General features: G+C 46.6%; 1 protein-coding gene across 1 annotated transcript in view; it reads left to right on the top strand.

Annotated features, from left to right (window-relative positions):
• GREM2 (gremlin 2, DAN family BMP antagonist) overlaps positions 1-9,980 on the top strand; it is a 104,742-nt gene extending 94,762 nt beyond the window's left edge. Inside the window, exon 2 of the mRNA XM_026487572.4 lies at positions 7,082-9,980. Coding sequence (XP_026343357.2) covers positions 7,082-7,589 — 508 coding nt within the window. The 3' untranslated portion in view covers positions 7,590-9,980. The remainder of the gene's footprint in view (positions 1-7,081) is intronic.
• The last annotated feature ends 7,893 nt before the right edge of the window (positions 9,981-17,873 follow it).

Below are 17,873 nucleotides of genomic sequence, written 5' to 3'. Positions count from 1 at the left end.
TACACAGTTTGGTCAGGCTTTCCTGCATGCAACGTCCCATCGCTACCCACTGTCACACAAGTAGCTTCAAGTGGAGAGTGTGGCTGGGGCTCATGGGCGGGATGCTTTCGACTGCGATCATGCATTTTAGACAGGCGCCTCTGATTTTCATGAATACACAGACGGAAGACCTATACGCTGCTGTCAGAGAAGTGGAAGCTTTTTGTTTTAGACGATCACCCTGAACACACAAGGCTGCCCTGGGAAGACTTGAGGAACGAGGCTGAAGACTGCAGAATCACTGAGTGCGGCTGGTCCCTTGAGCACAGCCTAAAATCTTCATCTGCAAATAATAATAATAATGATAATAATAATAATAATAATAATAGTTCTGCCTAATGGCTGCAGAGAACAATGTCACTGGCTATAAAATCCTTAATGGATTGCTCATAATTTCTTCCTTCCTTTCAAATAAAACTCATGGTTCTTTTCGCTCAGAGAGCGCTTGGACTATATCTCAGCACCGCATTCCTCGTAACAGCAATGTGGAATGGGGGTGGCAAGTACCATTAACACCGTTTTACAGAGGGGGACCCAGGGAAGCTTAGGAGTGAGTCACACAGGGTCACGAGATGGGCAGCTCCAGGCCCAGAAGCCATGTTCTCACTCTCATTCCCAAGTGGCTCTTCTCTTGAGAAAAGCAACCCTGTGTGTATAAACTTACCATGTTCAGAGAGCGTTCCCATCCATTTTCTTATTTAATTTAATGCTTTGCTGCCATCTTGCCTCAGTGTTACATTTCCCAGACTGAGTTTATCCCAGCTATTGTTTCAAAGATTAAGAACTCTGATTACAAATTCTTAAATGATACACTTGCTATCCAGAAGTCAAAGTAAGTAATGATAGTATCGTTTCTTCTTTGGTTGAAAACTTTTTTTAAAAACATAATATAATTTTTCCAGGCGAAATTAAACTTCTCCTGGAACAAAATGATACTCAGTGTCCCACTCAGACGATGTCACTTGGGAAAGTAAATGAGTCCATTCGGATTTCAAACTTCTGAGTCATGTGAGATGCCCTGATCGTTCTCCTCTGAAATTGCAAGCCACTTCCTATTCTTCTCATGACAGTTCAGAAGATTTATAGTCACTACTTCTTATTTTTCCTTTCCTAATGTTTTAATCTCTCTCTTTTACTTATAATAAGTTCAGTGTATGACTACAGTATTTGAGCCTGGTGACCAACTCCCTTGTAATCAGAAGGGTGCAAACTAAAATAATCATAATATGATGCCATTTCAAATTCTTCGGATGGGCAAAACGTCATGCACCTGGTAACAGCGAGTGTTAGCAAGTGTGTGTGGCAGCAAGGGCTCAGCATCACTCGGGGCAGGGGACACTGGTACAAGCATTTGGAAAGTAACTTAGCAAGACTTTGTCAAGCTCGAGTGGCACATACCGTGCGAGGCAGCATTTCCACTGCTCGGTGTCTCCGCGAGTAAACCTCTAACACGTGGGTGTAAATACACACGACTGTTGAGGATAGCGCTGCTGGTAACAGTGACAACGCGGAGACTTCACCGCCCCCAGGAAGGGGAATGTATACACTACGCTTTCGGATTCAGCAGTGGAGATGAACAGACCCTAAAAATCTCAAGCACCTGCTGTGGAATGCAGAAGCTGCTCAAGAAGAGCGTAGGGCTATCTACACGTGAGGTCGAACGCACGCACGCTAGCATGACCGTGTATTTCGCACACAGGAAACACGGGCAAGCACTAGCAGGGATGACACAGGCAACCTCAGGACGCTGGTCGTCTCAGTGACAGCAGAAGGCTGCGAGAACAAAACTTCGGCTTTACCTATCTTGTTTTATTGCTTTCAAAATTGAAAGAGATTGCGAGAGAAAGATAGGAGATATTAATATTGTTTTAATCTTGGTGGAGGGCTGATAGGGTTTATTGTATGTTCTAGCTTGCTCTATGTTTGAAATGTTTCATAGACAGAAATTCTAAAATTCAAAGCTACTTCTCTAGCGAAAGAGCACAGAGGGAAAGGGAAGCAATGACCGAGTGGGAGAGGATGTTAGGAATAGGATTTGGCAGACTTTTTCTGCGAAAGGCCGGATAGTAAATGTTTTTGACTTCGTGGGCTGTGTCTCTGTTCCCACTACTCACTCTGTCTTTGTAACACAAACGCAGCCATAAAGAAAAGGCAGCTAAACCGGAAGGGCTGTGCTCACTGTCACCTTATTTACCGAAACAGAGTGCAAGTGGGGATCGGCCCGCGGGCAGTCGCGTGTTGCAGATCAGAGCTGCTGGAAGTCAATGGCTTCGGTAGACAAGTGATTGTAGGCGGAGAGGGTGATCCCCGAGCCGAGGCACGTCCACCTGTAGCTGGAGAGCTCAGCCACAGCCTCCCAGCCAAGACTCGGTGTCACGGGTGAAGGACCTTTGGCTGCTGAGGTTCTAGTAGTAAAACTCATCAAAATAATTGTCGAATTCTAACCCTGTTGGGGGTTTATATTTGGAGTTTGCTGTTTGATTTGGATTCTGTCTTCGCTTGGGCCGTGGGAGCAAGCTTATCGCAGATGTGCCCGCCCAGATGCAACCTTGGGTGCTTCCCTTCAACCTGCCAAGGATGTCAGAAAATGCCTGAGCCTCATCCCATCCAGCAGTCAGGCACAGCCCTGCCCTGCCTTGACCGGACCTCTAAAACCAACACGGTCACTCTGGGAGTGAGCCGACCAGCCTCGCCGAACCCTTGGCCTTTGATCATGTACACCTTTCGGCACGGAGGTCAGCGCTGCCACAGCCTTTCCTAGAAATGAGGAAGCATTATAGCCAAGTTCCTCTCGCGGAACCGCTCGACGCTTCTAGAAAAGACTGATAGGAGGGGCCAGCTATTCTTTAGCGGCCTAGATGCTGTCCTGGCCTGTGCGGCCCTTGTTCTGAGACCAAGAAGGGCCAGGGCCCCGGGCATTACTGAAGAGGAAAGTGCTTTTGCTTCCCCTCTCTCTACACAACCCACTTTGAACAACCCAGACCGCTCAGGGTATCAGCATTTACAGTCCCGGCACCCCTTGCAAATGTACAACATTGTCAGGCCACAAGGATGGTTAAGAAAACCGAAAGGATTTATTTACGAGTTTCTTCTGAGACAAGCCGAACACAAGATGTGAGGGTGAAATGAAGAACGTTCGTGCTGTGATACCAGCCATGATGGCAACATTCCTGAGAGGTTAATTGTATGCGAACCATTTCTGTGAGTAGTGAGGTAATTCAAGGCAAAGCAGAACTCTGACTGCTAAATCCAGGTCCTGGTGGGGCCACTGACATGCGTGTGAAGTGAGCGTGTGTGAGACAGTTAGCGAACTGAAGAAAGACGCATGCACATTCTCTCCCCTGACGACCTCACGCACTTGAGGGCTAGCGGAAAATGTGCCGCGAGCAAGAGCTGGTTCGGTTCCTTTAATGCCCTTGAACTGAAAAGCCTAACAGTCACCGCAGCAAATACTTCTTGCCTCCTCACCTGCCCTGACATTGAGATTCCAGATCCTTGCCAATGTTCCTGTTGCTATGTGTGAAGGAGTAAAGACACGAGATGGAGGGAAGGAAGGAGAAGAGCCTGGGTTGGCCCCCATCACCTAGCAATGTCATCAGCCTCTCGTCCTGGTCTTGAAAACGGGAGGTTTGCTCTCCTTCTTAGGTTCTCGTGAAGCATAACTTCCAAGGGTGATTGCCAGATGTTGTGAGAATATTCCAAAGCGTTCGAAGAATGCATGTTGTTAATCATCCCATCTAATACTGAGAATCGAAGAGTTTTTGCCCCAAATTGATCGGAACATGTTTTAGTTCTGCTGTCCCTGACAACAGCTAGGACCTGTCGAGTGAAAGCACGCCATTTGTGAGCCTCTCGAAGACGCATGTGAAGCTCTTCCTGGAACCGGGGGCGGAAGACCCGGCTGACGCTGTCAGTCTTTCCTGGCTGGGCCTTACACACTTTTGGTTGTGTTTATTCAGAATGTTAATGATTTTGGAAATTATTAAAATGGAACCGACATGCTTTCTTTTTAAGAGACTGTTGAGATCACAAATCATTCTGCAAATATAATAAGCTGCGTAACTTGAACGAGTCCAATACTCAGTGCTTGCCATGAATCTGCTGGAAGCGTGGCCGTTTTCACAGGACAGTTCATGTGTGGAATGAAGGAGGCATGAGGAAAGTTCTTTAAAATTTCGGCCTCAAAATTTCAGTAACTGTATTGCACAAAAATGCTTTTACAAAAAAAGAAAATCTTTCCCTTTTCTCCCCTCTCTGTTCTCAATGTTTTTACTTCTCTTGCCTCTTGTCATTACATTAACCTAACTCAGCACTCCTGGCAGCATCACTGCCTGGAAGGATCCTATCTGGAGTTTAAGACACTCGTTAGCTGTTACTTCCCGGGGCTGTCCTGCTGCCTGTCCAGGAGGAGCTGATGCTCTTTTCCTGTGTCCCCACTGTCCCCTGGGGCACTGGCCCATAGAAATCACCCAAAGCAGTTCTTTAAAATACAGATCTCAAACTCCACGGCCGCTCCACTGATTCAGAATGTTTTGGGGGTGGAGTTAAGGAATCTACATTCTAAAGCATCCCAGTGATTCCGATGTTCTTGGCTGTGCAGACCTACGCCATCGTGCCTCCAAACTGTAGCACCATCGTCGGCATCCCGAAATGCACGGTATTCATATTTCCTTCAACACACATTTATTGAGTACCTACTATGTGCCGGGCACTGGTTTGAGTGCAGGACATACAATATAGGTAAGCAGGTGGTCCTTTTTCTTGGACCTCACATTCCGGTTGGGGAAGTCGGACAACACCGAAATCGGTAAGATCATTCGGTACTATCTTATAAGATGCCAAGTGCCAGGGAGAAAAACAAAGCAGGGGTGAAGGACACAGGGAATGGCAGGGTGTTGATGAAGTTACCCGTGAAGGCCTCACTGAGGTGGTGATAACTGAGCAAAGACTTGAAGGCTGTGCAGAGCGCCATGTCGCTGTCTGGGGGAAGGACAGAGACATAAGGCCCTAGAGCAGAAAATGCCACGTGCATTCTGAAAACAGAAAGGTGGTCAGTGTTGCTGGGAGCAGAGCAAGTAGGAGAGGGTCGATGAGGAGGTCCATGAGATGAGAACAGGGAGAGCAGATCTTGTCAGGGCTCATCTGACACGGGAAGAACTTTCTCTTAGTCTCTGAGGGAAGGACTGGAATTCACAAGGCTTATCACAGTTTGCTCCAGAATAAATACTCAACAAAACTTGCTAAATGAAGGAATTCTCTGTTATGTGGTTTGTAAAAGCCTCTTGTGGTTTACACTTAGACTAACAATAATGACATATAGAAAGATTTTAACATAGATATTTTAACACAATTTTTTTAAAGATTTTAATTATTTGTTTGAGAGAGCATGAGTGAGTGAGAGAGAGAGAGATCATGAGCAGAGGCAGAGGCAGAGGGAGAAGCAGACTCTCCAATGAGCGGGGAGCCTGATGCGGGGCTCGATCCCAGGACTCCGGAATCATGACCTGAGCGGAAGGCAGACGCTTAATGACTGAGCCACCCAGGTGTCCTCTTAACACAAATATTTTTAGAAACAAGATAGCTATACTCACCTGGAGCCAGGATTCAAATATTTCACATTCTGGCCATCTGATCTTGGTAAGTTATGAAGCATTTCCATGCCTCGGTTTCCTAATCCATAAAATGGGAGAAATAATAATACTTATTTCACAGAATTTGGATATGTTTACACATGAAAGGAAACTGTAAGAGGGATGGGTTTTGAACACCAATAAATATTAACTTTTATTATTAGCAGAAATATATGTAAGACATTGATAATAGTTCAGGGGGGTTAATATATTTCCTACTGAATTTGTAGTATGCATTACAGAACTATGTACTCAATGTCTACGTGCCAGTTTGGTGTGTATGTGTTAAAGGGATGGGAGTCTCATGCAGTTCTACAGGTGGTAGAATACCCAGGGAGGCAACGAATAAACGTGAGTATGATGGCGAGGATGACAAGGATAAGTGAAGATCCATCATCAGGAGACAAGGATCCTGTCTGCTGAGGGGTATTGCAGTCCCTCAAGGGCACTGACGGAAATATAGCAATGAAAACTGGGAATTAAACTTCAAAGAAGTCCATCTTTCAGTCAGATTGGCTTCCTTCCTACAAGACATGATTCAAAGTCAGTTTCTCTCTAGTGCCCATCCCTGCACACTTGGGTCACGGGCCCTAATGTACAGAAGAATCATCTATTCGTGTGGGTTACGACTGCATCGTCTAAGGCCATTTTAACACAGCCTTGGAAATTTCTTAATTCACGACTGGAAAGTGGTTTCCACTACGAGACTCTAATTCATTACTCACTTGGGTTACCTTGAATATCTTTGTGCAGATGTTAAATGTAATTTTTTTATTCCGAACAATTACCAGAAGTGTAAATATGACTTTTCCTGATCTGTGTCCATTCCTAAATTTAATACTCATTTTTAAGAAACTCGTGAACATGCCCAGCTTTCCTTTACTTTCTGCTAATATTCCTGATCAGGTCCGTGTCTAGTGGTTACTTTTGCTGGCTCCGGAGGCAGATGCCTGGCTCCTGGACATTTCGCAGCGGTTGTGCGACCTTGGGCAAATTGCTAGCGTCTGTGTGCCTCAGTTTCCTTCACTGTAATGTAGGTATAATAACCTCCAACTTAAACCTGTTTTCAGGATCCAACGAGGTATACACGTAATGTGCGTAGGACAGTACTGCTCCCGTACTAAATGAAAATGCAGTAAAATGTATTAACTATTGTCGGCACTGCGGAAAACCGGCGTGGCAACCCTTGCTTTGTAGTTCTGTAGCTGTTCGACATGGGTCTGTGTTCTGTGTTCTTTTATACTCACCCTGTGGCTCCCCGCCTCGCCTTCGGGGAGGTATTTCGGAGAGCATCCCTGCAGAAGCGCTCGCCCCTGCAGCTGCCCCACCTGCCCGCAGCTCCTCCTCCTGAGCCCAGGTCAGCGCGCCCGCGCGCGCCCCAGCCAAGCCCTCTAACTCTTCTCTCGTTGCAGGATGTTCTGGAAGCTGTCCCTGTCCCTGTGCCTGGTGGCCGTGCTGGTGAAGGTGGCGGAGGCCCGCAAGAACAGGCCTGCGGGCGCCATCCCCTCGCCCTACAAGGACGGCAGCAGCAACCACTCGGAGAGATGGCAGCAGCAGATCAAGGAGGTGCTGGCGTCCAGCCAGGAGGCGCTGGTGGTCACCGAGCGCAAGTACCTCAAGAGTGACTGGTGCAAGACGCAGCCGCTGCGGCAGACGGTGAGCGAGGAGGGCTGCCGCAGCCGCACCATCCTCAACCGCTTCTGCTACGGCCAGTGCAACTCCTTCTACATCCCGCGCCACGTCCGCAAGGAGGAGGAGTCCTTCCAGTCGTGCGCCTTCTGCAAGCCCCAGCGCGTCACCTCCGTCCTCGTGGAGCTCGAGTGCCCTGGCCTGGACCCTCCCTTCCGACTCAAAAAGATCCAGAAGGTGAAGCAGTGTCGGTGCATGTCGGTGAACCTGAGCGACTCGGACAAGCAGTGAGCACCTGCGGCGCGACGCCGCTCGCCCTGCGCGCCGGTCCCCGGGCCGCCGCCGCCTTCGTCCCCGTCCTCTGAGCCCACGCACGCGCTGCCCCGTGGCCAGCCCCGCAGCCAGCACGCTTCCTGGGGCGGACGGCGCCCTTGACACACGCGCGCCACCAGCGGAGCGTCGCCGAGGCTTTCCCGGCCGACCGCGGGCCCCTCGCGCGCGTCCCACGCCGGCTGCGATTCCCGCCCGAGGGCCGCGGCTGGAAACCCGCCACCTGCCAGCCGGAGGTCGGAGAGGACTTTTGCGGGGCTGCGCTGCCGATGGGGCATTGATGTTTCCACCGTGTGGAAAAGCGAGTCTTTCCCCGGCCTCACCCTACACTCCAGCCCCCCTTTCCCGGGAGGTGAAGGATGCGGCCCTCGCCTCTCCCGCGGAGCCCGGGCGCTCCAGCTGCGGGGTTCCCTGGGGAAGGGAGGGCTGCCCTCGCGCCGCTGTGATGCGGGTCTCGGACAGCCGGTACGCAGGGAGGGTCTCCTAACAAACCCCACACCCGAGAAGACGACTTGAGCCACTGGGATCACGAAATGGGCTTCCCTGAGGACCTTGCTCACAGCAGGCCACACTCTCCCCACCCCCAGCCACCACCCCCTCTTCTTCCTCACCCCCCCCCCCCATCTGTGGACTCAGATGAACTCTGGTGTGCATGCTCTTATCGCTGCAGTTAGAATATTATTACACACAAAGGTCTCCATATTAACGCTGGTTTTGTAATTGACCTGTATTGTAAAGAACTGTTAAGAAGCACTATAGACCTATCCATGTATCGTTTCACGAGTTTGGGCTCTGGCTTTGCAGCACCATTCTGAGTAAGACTCCCGAGGGGTTTCACTCAGCAGTAACGCCTGGTCAGAGTCACCGTCAGGCACCTGTTCTTAGATTGGGCAGGGAGACGGCAGGTGATTTTACAAGGAAGACTGTTTCCCTGAAGGTACTAAGGCGTCGCAGCACAGTGCAGGAAGGGGGTGGAGATGGACGCGGGTGTAGGCTGGGACTCACTGGGAAGTCGTTCACAGGGAACCGAAAAGCCCTGCGATGTTTAATATGCGTATGTGGTGTGAGAAGGTATACTATTTTACTGCCATGACACTAAACAAGAAATATTTCCTGGTAAAAGAGAGAAATATTTAAATATATAAGGAGTCAGGTCACTTTGTGGTGCAGGAGGAAGTAAAAGATAAGACATAGAGACTAGAAATCTAGTTAAGCTATCCTACAGAAGCTTCCTTTTCAAAGAATGGACTTCTTTTTTTTAAAAGGATGATCGAACATCAGCTTACCTTTCATTTTTATAATGAATCATTGAGGTTTTCACGTTGTGGTCTCTTGGTATAAGAAAGCTGACATCATTTATTTTCTGGCAAAATTATACTTACTTTGAGTCCCTTCACTAAGTTGCCCCAGAGAGGCCTCCCTGTGAGTCATGTTCACACAGTCTGATAAATGTGAGTGAGATACCATTGGTGGGAATCAGCACACTTTGAAAACCTTTCAGGAGTGACTTCTGAGCACTGAGTCTCAGGTGCTGCTGCCAAGGGCACTCAGAAAGGCCCATTTCCAGGTTCGTGAGACCTTCTACAAACTGCTCGGGGAACTGAGGCTTCCTGACATTAGACGTTGTCCAGGGGTGTTCACCTGGAGAGCAAGGCGTGTGGCACGTCCCTGAATCCATTTCCTGCCCCTGCCCCATGGGTCTCCTTGCTGTCTATTCTGTATCTCCACGAGACCTGAGCAGAATGTGCTGTTGTAAAAGGGGGTATTGGTTTTAGAAATGGGTATATGCAGCCCTAAATCAGGAGGCAGAACTCCACAGAAATCCTTGAAGGCTGGAACCTTGGGATGGAAAGAAAGCGTGGAGAGCGTGTCCACGTTCAGAATTTATTTTTGCATTAAATGGAAAACCTCAAGTCAGACTCAGTGCAGAACACACGGCAGAAAAGCTGTGAAGGAAGGAGAAGGAGGTCCACAGGACTGTAATGGAGGCTAATGGAGCAGAGTAGGGTGGGAGTGGATGGGAGGCTCTGGCTGACTGCAATGCCAAGCCCGTTTTATTAACACATAACCCAGGCAGATAGAGGAAGGATTAAGCTACGAACTCGCAGAACACACCCATGAGCACACTCTCTTTGAACCCAAATGTGGATGTAGCAGTGGAAGCGATATGATATGCTGCAGTGGGAAGCTCCTTCTGGGGGTTCTTCTATGTACAAAGTTTACCTTATAATGGCTCAAATGGTATTTAATTCTTTGTGTCTGTTTATAAATGAAGAAAAGCTATAAGTATAATGTAATTATTTTATAGGTGTACTATTAAATTATAGAACAAATAAAGATACTCTAGGATTATATGTGATCCTGGTGTGATGTGCCATGAAAATGGAATTCAGAATTTGTTTCAGTTGGCAATGAAGGAAACACTGTGTGTTCGGAGTGTTTTTGTCCCGTCGTGGTGAGTTCGACCCTTAGCCTACGTCATGCAACCTCCTTTGGGGCCTGGCATCTTCAAAGAGAATCAGAACCAGGTGTTCAAGGAGCAGAGGTGATGGGGATGGCTCTCGATGCTGGCTCTCCAAGCCTCTTACAGGTTGCTCAGCAGCTGAAGACAGAGTTCATAGCCTCCTCTCATTGTGCTCTTCGAGTAAGAAATACTGAATGAGGAAGTGTCGAGAAACTGCTGCAAATAGGAGTTCATCTTCCTTGTAATGGCCAGGGTACCACACTTGTCTCTTCAGCAAGCCAGAACTGGTCCTGAGTTTTGTCCACTTCCACACTCACTTTTCACATGTTCCAACATTTCTTAATTTAAATACTTCTTAGTTTCACTGTGTCTCTATTTTTCAACTAATTGACTTATATCCCATTCAAGTAATTCAATTACCAATAAAACAATAAACACTATAATAAAATTGCATATGGTTGATTTACTCTATGGACTTCAAAGGAATTAAATTTAACTTAATAATAAATAATTCATCTTAGTTTATTCAATGGGACAGACTGTTCCACTAATGAGGCTACGATATTTCACTTCACTTGCTTCTGAAGTTGGCCAATAGATTTTTAAGGTATAAAGTCAAAGAAAATGGATTTTTGCTATTGAGTGAACAACTTAGAATGTGTGTATTCCTAGAAAGCTCGTTTGCTGATTGATCTATCACCACTGATGATTAGCTCTCCATGGGAGATAACCAATAAGACCAACATAAAGTACAGTTAAAATGTGTTGATCATCAGGTTATCATCTGAATCCTTATTAACCTCCACCCACCCTTGCCACCCTCTTCACCCAATCCAGCCGCCACTACTGCTCTAACACAGCAGGCCATTTACCAAAAGGGAAAAATGGGAAGCCAAGTAGTTCTTGTTTGGTGGTGATGGTTGTATCCATTGGCATTTCTGGGTTGCTGATTTCTCTGCTACTCAGTCTGGGATACATAAGGGGAGTTGGGGGTGGGGGAAGCCAGGGAAATCGCTGTAATGTCGTTCCTTGGGTCCTGAGGTTCCTACCTGATCTCTCTTTTTCTCCCAACTTTTAAAGCCTTATTATGTCTTATATATATATATTTATATATATACATACACACACATAATATACATGTATATATACATAATATATATATTATGACATAGATGTATACATATATATGGATACCATATGACACATAGATGATATATAATATATATCATATAAAAATATATATCATTATATATGTATACAATATATATATTATGATGTATTTATAGTATATACACACACACACACATATTCCAGAGTCTTTAGTGGGAGGACTAAGCAGAATGTGTTTACTCCATCTTGTCTGGAATCAGAAGTCTTATGAATCTTTGTAAGATTTGCTACCTATTCTCTAAGGTTTATCGTGTATAAACCTTACAGTTTGGTGTATATATAATATATAAACCAAGACCTCCAATATACTTGCCCCATACCTCTCATCTGATCCTATTACATGATGCTGATCATATGGTGAATCAATATGACATTTTACAGAATGTCCATAAAATCCAGGTTATTTCAGATTACACCTTGATAAAGGGTGTAAGAAACTTGAGGGCAAGACCATAAACCACCGTTTATCCCATGGGAATGCCAATGTACTCACTTCTCCTTCCTGATAGATGTGGCTAGAAACACACTTGTCGGCTCAAGTGCTGGAGGCTATTTTAACCTGTTCTAGCAAAAACAAAACCAAAACCAACCAAACAAAAAATGCATTGAGCATAGTAACTGCAACTGGGGCTCCTGTCTTATCACTTGCCATGTTCTGTTTGATTTTTGCAGGAGCTGACCTGATGAAATACATGGGGAATGGCAGGAGTTATCACAATATTCAACTCTTTGAAAGTTTCATTAGTTTACTCCATCCCCTTTGGAATTCAGCATCATTTTTCATTTGTTTTTTTTCTGGGGTAGGAAGTTTCCGAAACTTCTACTTGCCCCACCCCACCACAATAGCTCTTACTCAAGAAATCAAGGAATCATTGTGAGGGTTCTTCAAACTACCAAGCGTGTCCCTTTCAATTATGCATTTGGAGATTAAGGGAAGGACCACCAGATTGGCCAACAGACTAGTGGGCCCTCTGAGAACCAGACTTTGGCTAGGACTCTGATAATTCTTACATACCCCTCACTTTAATATGGAGCCATATTGGTTTACTGGGTCTCCAGGTATTTGTGTAAGTTCAGAACCAATGTTCAATACTCTTCAAAAGTTCTGAGTATTCCTCTTTTACACGTAGCACATTTACCTGAGGAACTAGTCTAAACTCTCCTGTTTAAGTACCAGGGTGATAACAAATGACTATATCTGCCCTAGTATCAAAGGGTCCTGACTTCTAAAGAATCAGCCCCTCCTTCGGTCAATGGGTTCCAATCTGATTTGGAAACTGAGCAAGGAATTGTGATATTTACTGAGACACTGCCTTCTGTGTCTGATAATCCATTATTGATTTCTTTTAACTATATAAATTAAGCAATACCCTTGTAGGCAGTCCATCTCTCATATATTCAGGAACACCATGTTCTATTAATCGACTGCCAGTTGAGACTCTCTGGATGCCACTCCAATCCCATAACTCTTTGCACCAGTTGTGCCCACAATACTCCTGAAACTTAAGCACTGGCACCTGGCTTATATTATTTTGAGATCTTGCTATTCTCAGGTTCATCAAGGAGCCTAGTTTTTTAACAGCATCTCTTCCTACTGTTGGCCCTGGGCTACAGACAACTGAGCTTCTCAGTACTGCTGCTTCTCCTAAAACAAGCCCAGTCAACACTGCTTTGGTGAACATAGGCTTTCCTGGGACTGTCATTGGCGGGGGGGGGGGGGGGGTTAGCTTGACATAGCAGATGCACTTTAGCATGCCTGCTTCTCTGAGCCTGGGGATCCTTTCCTCCACCACCCATCATAGAAGCTCCTACATTTTCATTTCATTGAATATGGATCAGTTTTTGTGATAGTCTAAGAATCAGGCTAATACCTTATACCATCCCTGGGGAATTTGCCACAGTGTTAAATCCTGAATCATGGGCGAGTGCTCCCATGGTGATACCTAGCTTAACACTCTGCTCCCCTTCTTTGATCCAGCACCTTCAGGATACAATCCCATACTTACTTACCTGGCTCCTGGAGTGACTTCACTCTTATTCCTTAGCTGACCCAGCACATCCTGAGTAGGGCTGGGTGCCTAACAACAGGCCCATCAGGTTCTGAGGAATTGAGATTCTTGACAACATTTGTCAAAGGTATTCCCCTCCCAATTTTAGGGTTTCGATCTCTCTTTATTAGGACCCTAACCTTGGCACAGAAGCCTTGCTGGAGCTAAGAATCCAAACTTTTCTGAAATAGCACTACTTCTACAATTGAGTCTGCCTGACAATTGAGTAGGAGACTAGGGCTTCATTAAACTCTGCCAGAGATCATATTGCTTTCATATTCTGAATGAATTGATCATCAATCACCCTAAGCCTTTTTAAAAATCTCTTCAATAAACCAATGTCACTTGGAAGTTGTTACCCCATTCCAAAGTCTGAAGAGTCACACTGTACCTTATAATTCTTTTCTTTTTTTTGTAAAGATTCTATTTATTTGACAGAGAGAGACAGCCAGCGAGATAGGGAACACAAGCAGGGGGAGTGGGAGAGGGAGAGGCAGACTTCCCGCTGAGCAGGGAGCCGGATGTGGGACTCGATCCCAGAACGCCAGGATCATGACCTGAGCCGAAGGCAGACGCTTCACGACTGAGCCACCTAGGCGCCCTGTACCTTATAATTCTTAAGCACTGAAAGTATTGTACCAGGCAGGAGTCCCCTCACCAACATCCCACCTCAGTTGATTCCTGGGAAAAATATTAACAGTGCATGCTACGGCATGCCAGGGGCCGTCTTTGGCAATTGACTGGCAAGGGATCCATCTCCAAATCCTGTTTTGAGTACACTTTCTGGACCACTCCTGGAACTGCCTATCTTAGACAGGTTTCCCAAACTCTGAGACGAATTGTTGTGTGCAGAAAGTTTATTGGGGCATAACTTCAGAACATAGACCTATAAGGGGGTGAGGAAATAGGATTGTGTAGCAGAAAAATCAATCTGGTTGCAACTGAGGCCTATGCAGAGTTCTGGTGCTGAGATGGTAATTAGAGTTGTCCCAATGGCAGCAAGGAGGACAGGGTTTGGGTCCCACATCCGTCAGTCACGGGCTTCAGGCATCACCTGAAAGGAGCGCGCATTCTCTCTCACGAAGGACAACTCTTAGTGAGGGGTCTAGTTCTGAATCATCAGCAGCTGCCTAATTCACCGGGGTCAGGAGGTGGGGTGACATGGGATGGGTGCATCAGCCCTGAAGAGAGTATCTGAGCGGATCCCATAATATTCACCTTAGCATGTGTGTTGGCAGGGGTGGGGGGTCAGGGTGGGAGGAGGGGGAAACAGAGAATAAAGAATGTGGACGACCTTGAAAGAGAAGCAAAGGAGGTTCCACAGTTTCATAGGAAATAGAAAATCGTTGACAAATTTGATTGAAGGTTATCCTAGTCACACTGCGCAGGTTGGCCGGAGGGAGCAGAACCCGCACCCAGACGGGCCAACTCAGCGGCTCTCGTGAGAACTTAGGTGGAAGCTTAGGGCCAGACACGGCCAGACTCAGAACCGACTCTGAAAGGAAGAGACAGACACATGAAATATTTGCAGAATTTGGTGACTAAAGAGCAGTATGTTAGTGTAAATGATGGGGAACCCGATACAAGTGAGGTGATGACGTGGGTTTTGGAGATGTTAGGTCTGCAGTGACCGTGACGTATTCTAAATAAAACTGTCCCATTTGAAGAAATAGGACTGGAATCAAGTGACAAGCTAGAAGCTAAAAAAACCATGACTAAATTCATGATCACAGTTGAGACTTCCAAAAGAGAGAGACAGAGAGAGAATGAAGGAATAGAAGATGAAATGACCTTTGCAAATACAGATGACCCTTGAAAGCAACACAGGCTTGAACCGTGCAGCCCCACTTATAAGGGACTTCTTTTTAATAAATACAGGACAGTACTGCAAAATGTATTTTCTCTTTCTCATGATTTACTTAATAACATTTTCTTTTCTCTAGCTTACTTTATTGTAAGAAAACAGTATATAATACATGTAACACCAAAAATATGTGTTGCCTCCCTTGCGCAAATGGCAGAGTCGGAGGACCCCAAGCTCCCCTCATTCCACGTTTACAACTAGATAACACTCACTTCCCAGGAAATAAACTGGAGAGCCATCCACCAAATGTAGAGACAAAGCCTCATCTGAGAGGTTAGAAGGGCAGAGAGGGTGGTCTGGAGCTGCCCACAGGAGGAGGGCACAGTGGGTGCAGAGAGGGGAAAGCACCAGGGAGACCACACAGGAAAAACAAATCCCTATAACGTCTGGCCTTGAAATCCAGAGGGGCTGAATTCCAGAGTTTGTATAACCAGCGGGACTTGGAGCCTGGAGCTTGAGAAGTCAGCTGACTCAGCAGCACTGGGTGAGCCTGGAGGGCCAGGGATAGCATGGTCCCTGCCCTTAAAGAGACAACAGCCCTTGGAGAGGCAACACAGAAGTGACAGTTTGCACCGTGGGAGGGAGACATATCTGTACTGACTTTGGAGTGTGTTGGGGGACTTCTCCAGGAAGAAAGGAGCTGGCAGACTCCATCACCCCGCCCCCAGCATAAACACTGAGCCATCTGCAGGGGGTGCTGCCCGGCCCTGGCTATCTCAAGGGCTGGCAGTGTACCCTGCCCACGAATCTCTTGAGGACTTGCCCCCTCCCAGCCTGCTGGCCTCAGCCCTGGCTCAGCACAAACTTGGTCAATGCTGTGCACGCCCAGCCCCTGCCTCCACACACCACGCCCCTGCAGCCACTGTGCTTTAGGGGATCCGGCCTAGGACTAACCGCTCAGGGCAAGTTTGGTAATGCCACCCACATGCCCTGCCCGGCTGCCCCGCGCACAGACACTGCGCCCCCAGCCATCACCACCACCATCACACCCACCAGGTCGTGGAGGATATGGCCTAGGACTAGCAGCTTAGTGCAAATTTTCTAATAGTTGATGGTTACCAGGGGGAAGATTGGTGGGGTGATGGGTAAAATAGGTGATGGGGATTAAGTAGTGTACTTGTGATGAGCAGTGAGTGTGTTACGGGAGTGTTCAATCACGCTATGGTACACCTGGAACTAACAGTACACTGTATCTTAACTAACTGGAACTTAAATAAAAACTTAAAAATTTTTTTTTTTTAAGATTTTATTTATTTATTTGAAAGAGATAGAGACAGTCAGCGAGAGAGGGAACACAAGCAGGGGGAGTGGGAGAGGAAGAAGCAGGCTCATAGCGGAGGAGCCTGATGTGGGGCTCGATCCCATAACTCTGGGATCACACCCTGAGCCGAAGGCAGATGCTTAACCGCTGTGCCACCCAGGCGCCCCTAAAAAACTTAAAATTTTTTTCTAATACTGCTGCCCCACCTCCAAGCCCCTCTGCAAGCACGGCCCCTCAGAGCTGGTCTGCCCGGGTCTCACTAACATCACAGAGAGCAAACACAGCCCTCAATAGGCAGAGAGTCAGTGCAGACGTCTGGACTGAAAGGAAAAGCTACCCAGACACAATGGCAGGACACAAGCCACACACATAGGAGACCCCCGCAGTGCCCGGTTCTGGGGAGCAGGGGACACCGCACTGCAGGGCACCGCAGAACTTTGTCTTCACAAAGCCACAACTTCTAAAGCAGAAGACCTAGCTGACTCCCCTAACACACAGACACAGACACAGAGAAGCAGACAAAATGAGGAGGCAGAGGAACATGTCCCAAATGAAAGAACAAGACAAAATCGCAACATGAGATCTAAGCAAAACAGAAGTAAGTAACATGCCTGATGGAGAATTTAAAGTAATGGTCATAAAGATACTCCCTGGACTTGAGAAAAGGGTGCAGGGCATCAGTGAGACCCTTGACACAGAGACAAAAACTAACATATTGGAGACAAAGAACTCAATAAAAAAATTAAAAATATGATAGACGGAATAAGTAGTAGGCTGTAGGAATGTGCCCGTGACCTGGAGGAGAGAGTGAGAAACAAGTATCACATAAAGAGAATACACTTAGCGAGCTCCGTGGCTCCATCAGCATAACAGCATTTGCATTCTAGGGATCTGAGAATGAGAAGAGAAAGGGGGACAGAAAAGGGATTTGAAGAAATAATAGCTGAAAAATCCCCAAATCTGGAGAGGGGAACAGAATCCAGATTCAGGAGGCACAGAGAGCTCCCAACAAATTCAACCCAAGAAGGTCCACCCCAAGGCACATAGTAATTAAAATTGAAAAAAAAATAGTGATGAGGAAAGAATTTTAAAGGCTGCAAGAGAAAAGAAGACACTTATATACAAAGGAACTCTGTAGGGCAATAAGCTATGACAGAGTGGATGAAAAAACACAAGACCCATCTATACGTTACCTACAAGAAACTCTTCTTAGACCTAAAGACAACTGCAGATTGCAAGTGAGGGGATGGAGAAACATGTATCATGCAAATGGATGTCAAAAGAAAGCCAGAGTAGCAATCCTCAGATCAGACAAAATAGACTTTAAACAAAGTCTGTAAAAAGAGACAAAGAAAGACACTATAAAGGGGACAAACCAAGAAGATATAACGATTGTAACTATATATGCACCCAACACGGGAGCACCCAAAAACTTAAA

The sequence above is a fragment of the Ursus arctos genome, unplaced genomic scaffold (assembly GCF_023065955.2).
Source record: "Ursus arctos isolate Adak ecotype North America unplaced genomic scaffold, UrsArc2.0 scaffold_2, whole genome shotgun sequence".
Taxonomy (NCBI): Eukaryota; Metazoa; Chordata; class Mammalia; order Carnivora; family Ursidae; genus Ursus; species Ursus arctos.
The sequence above is the reverse complement of the archived record's forward strand: the minus strand, read 5'-3'. Positions and strand labels throughout refer to the sequence as shown.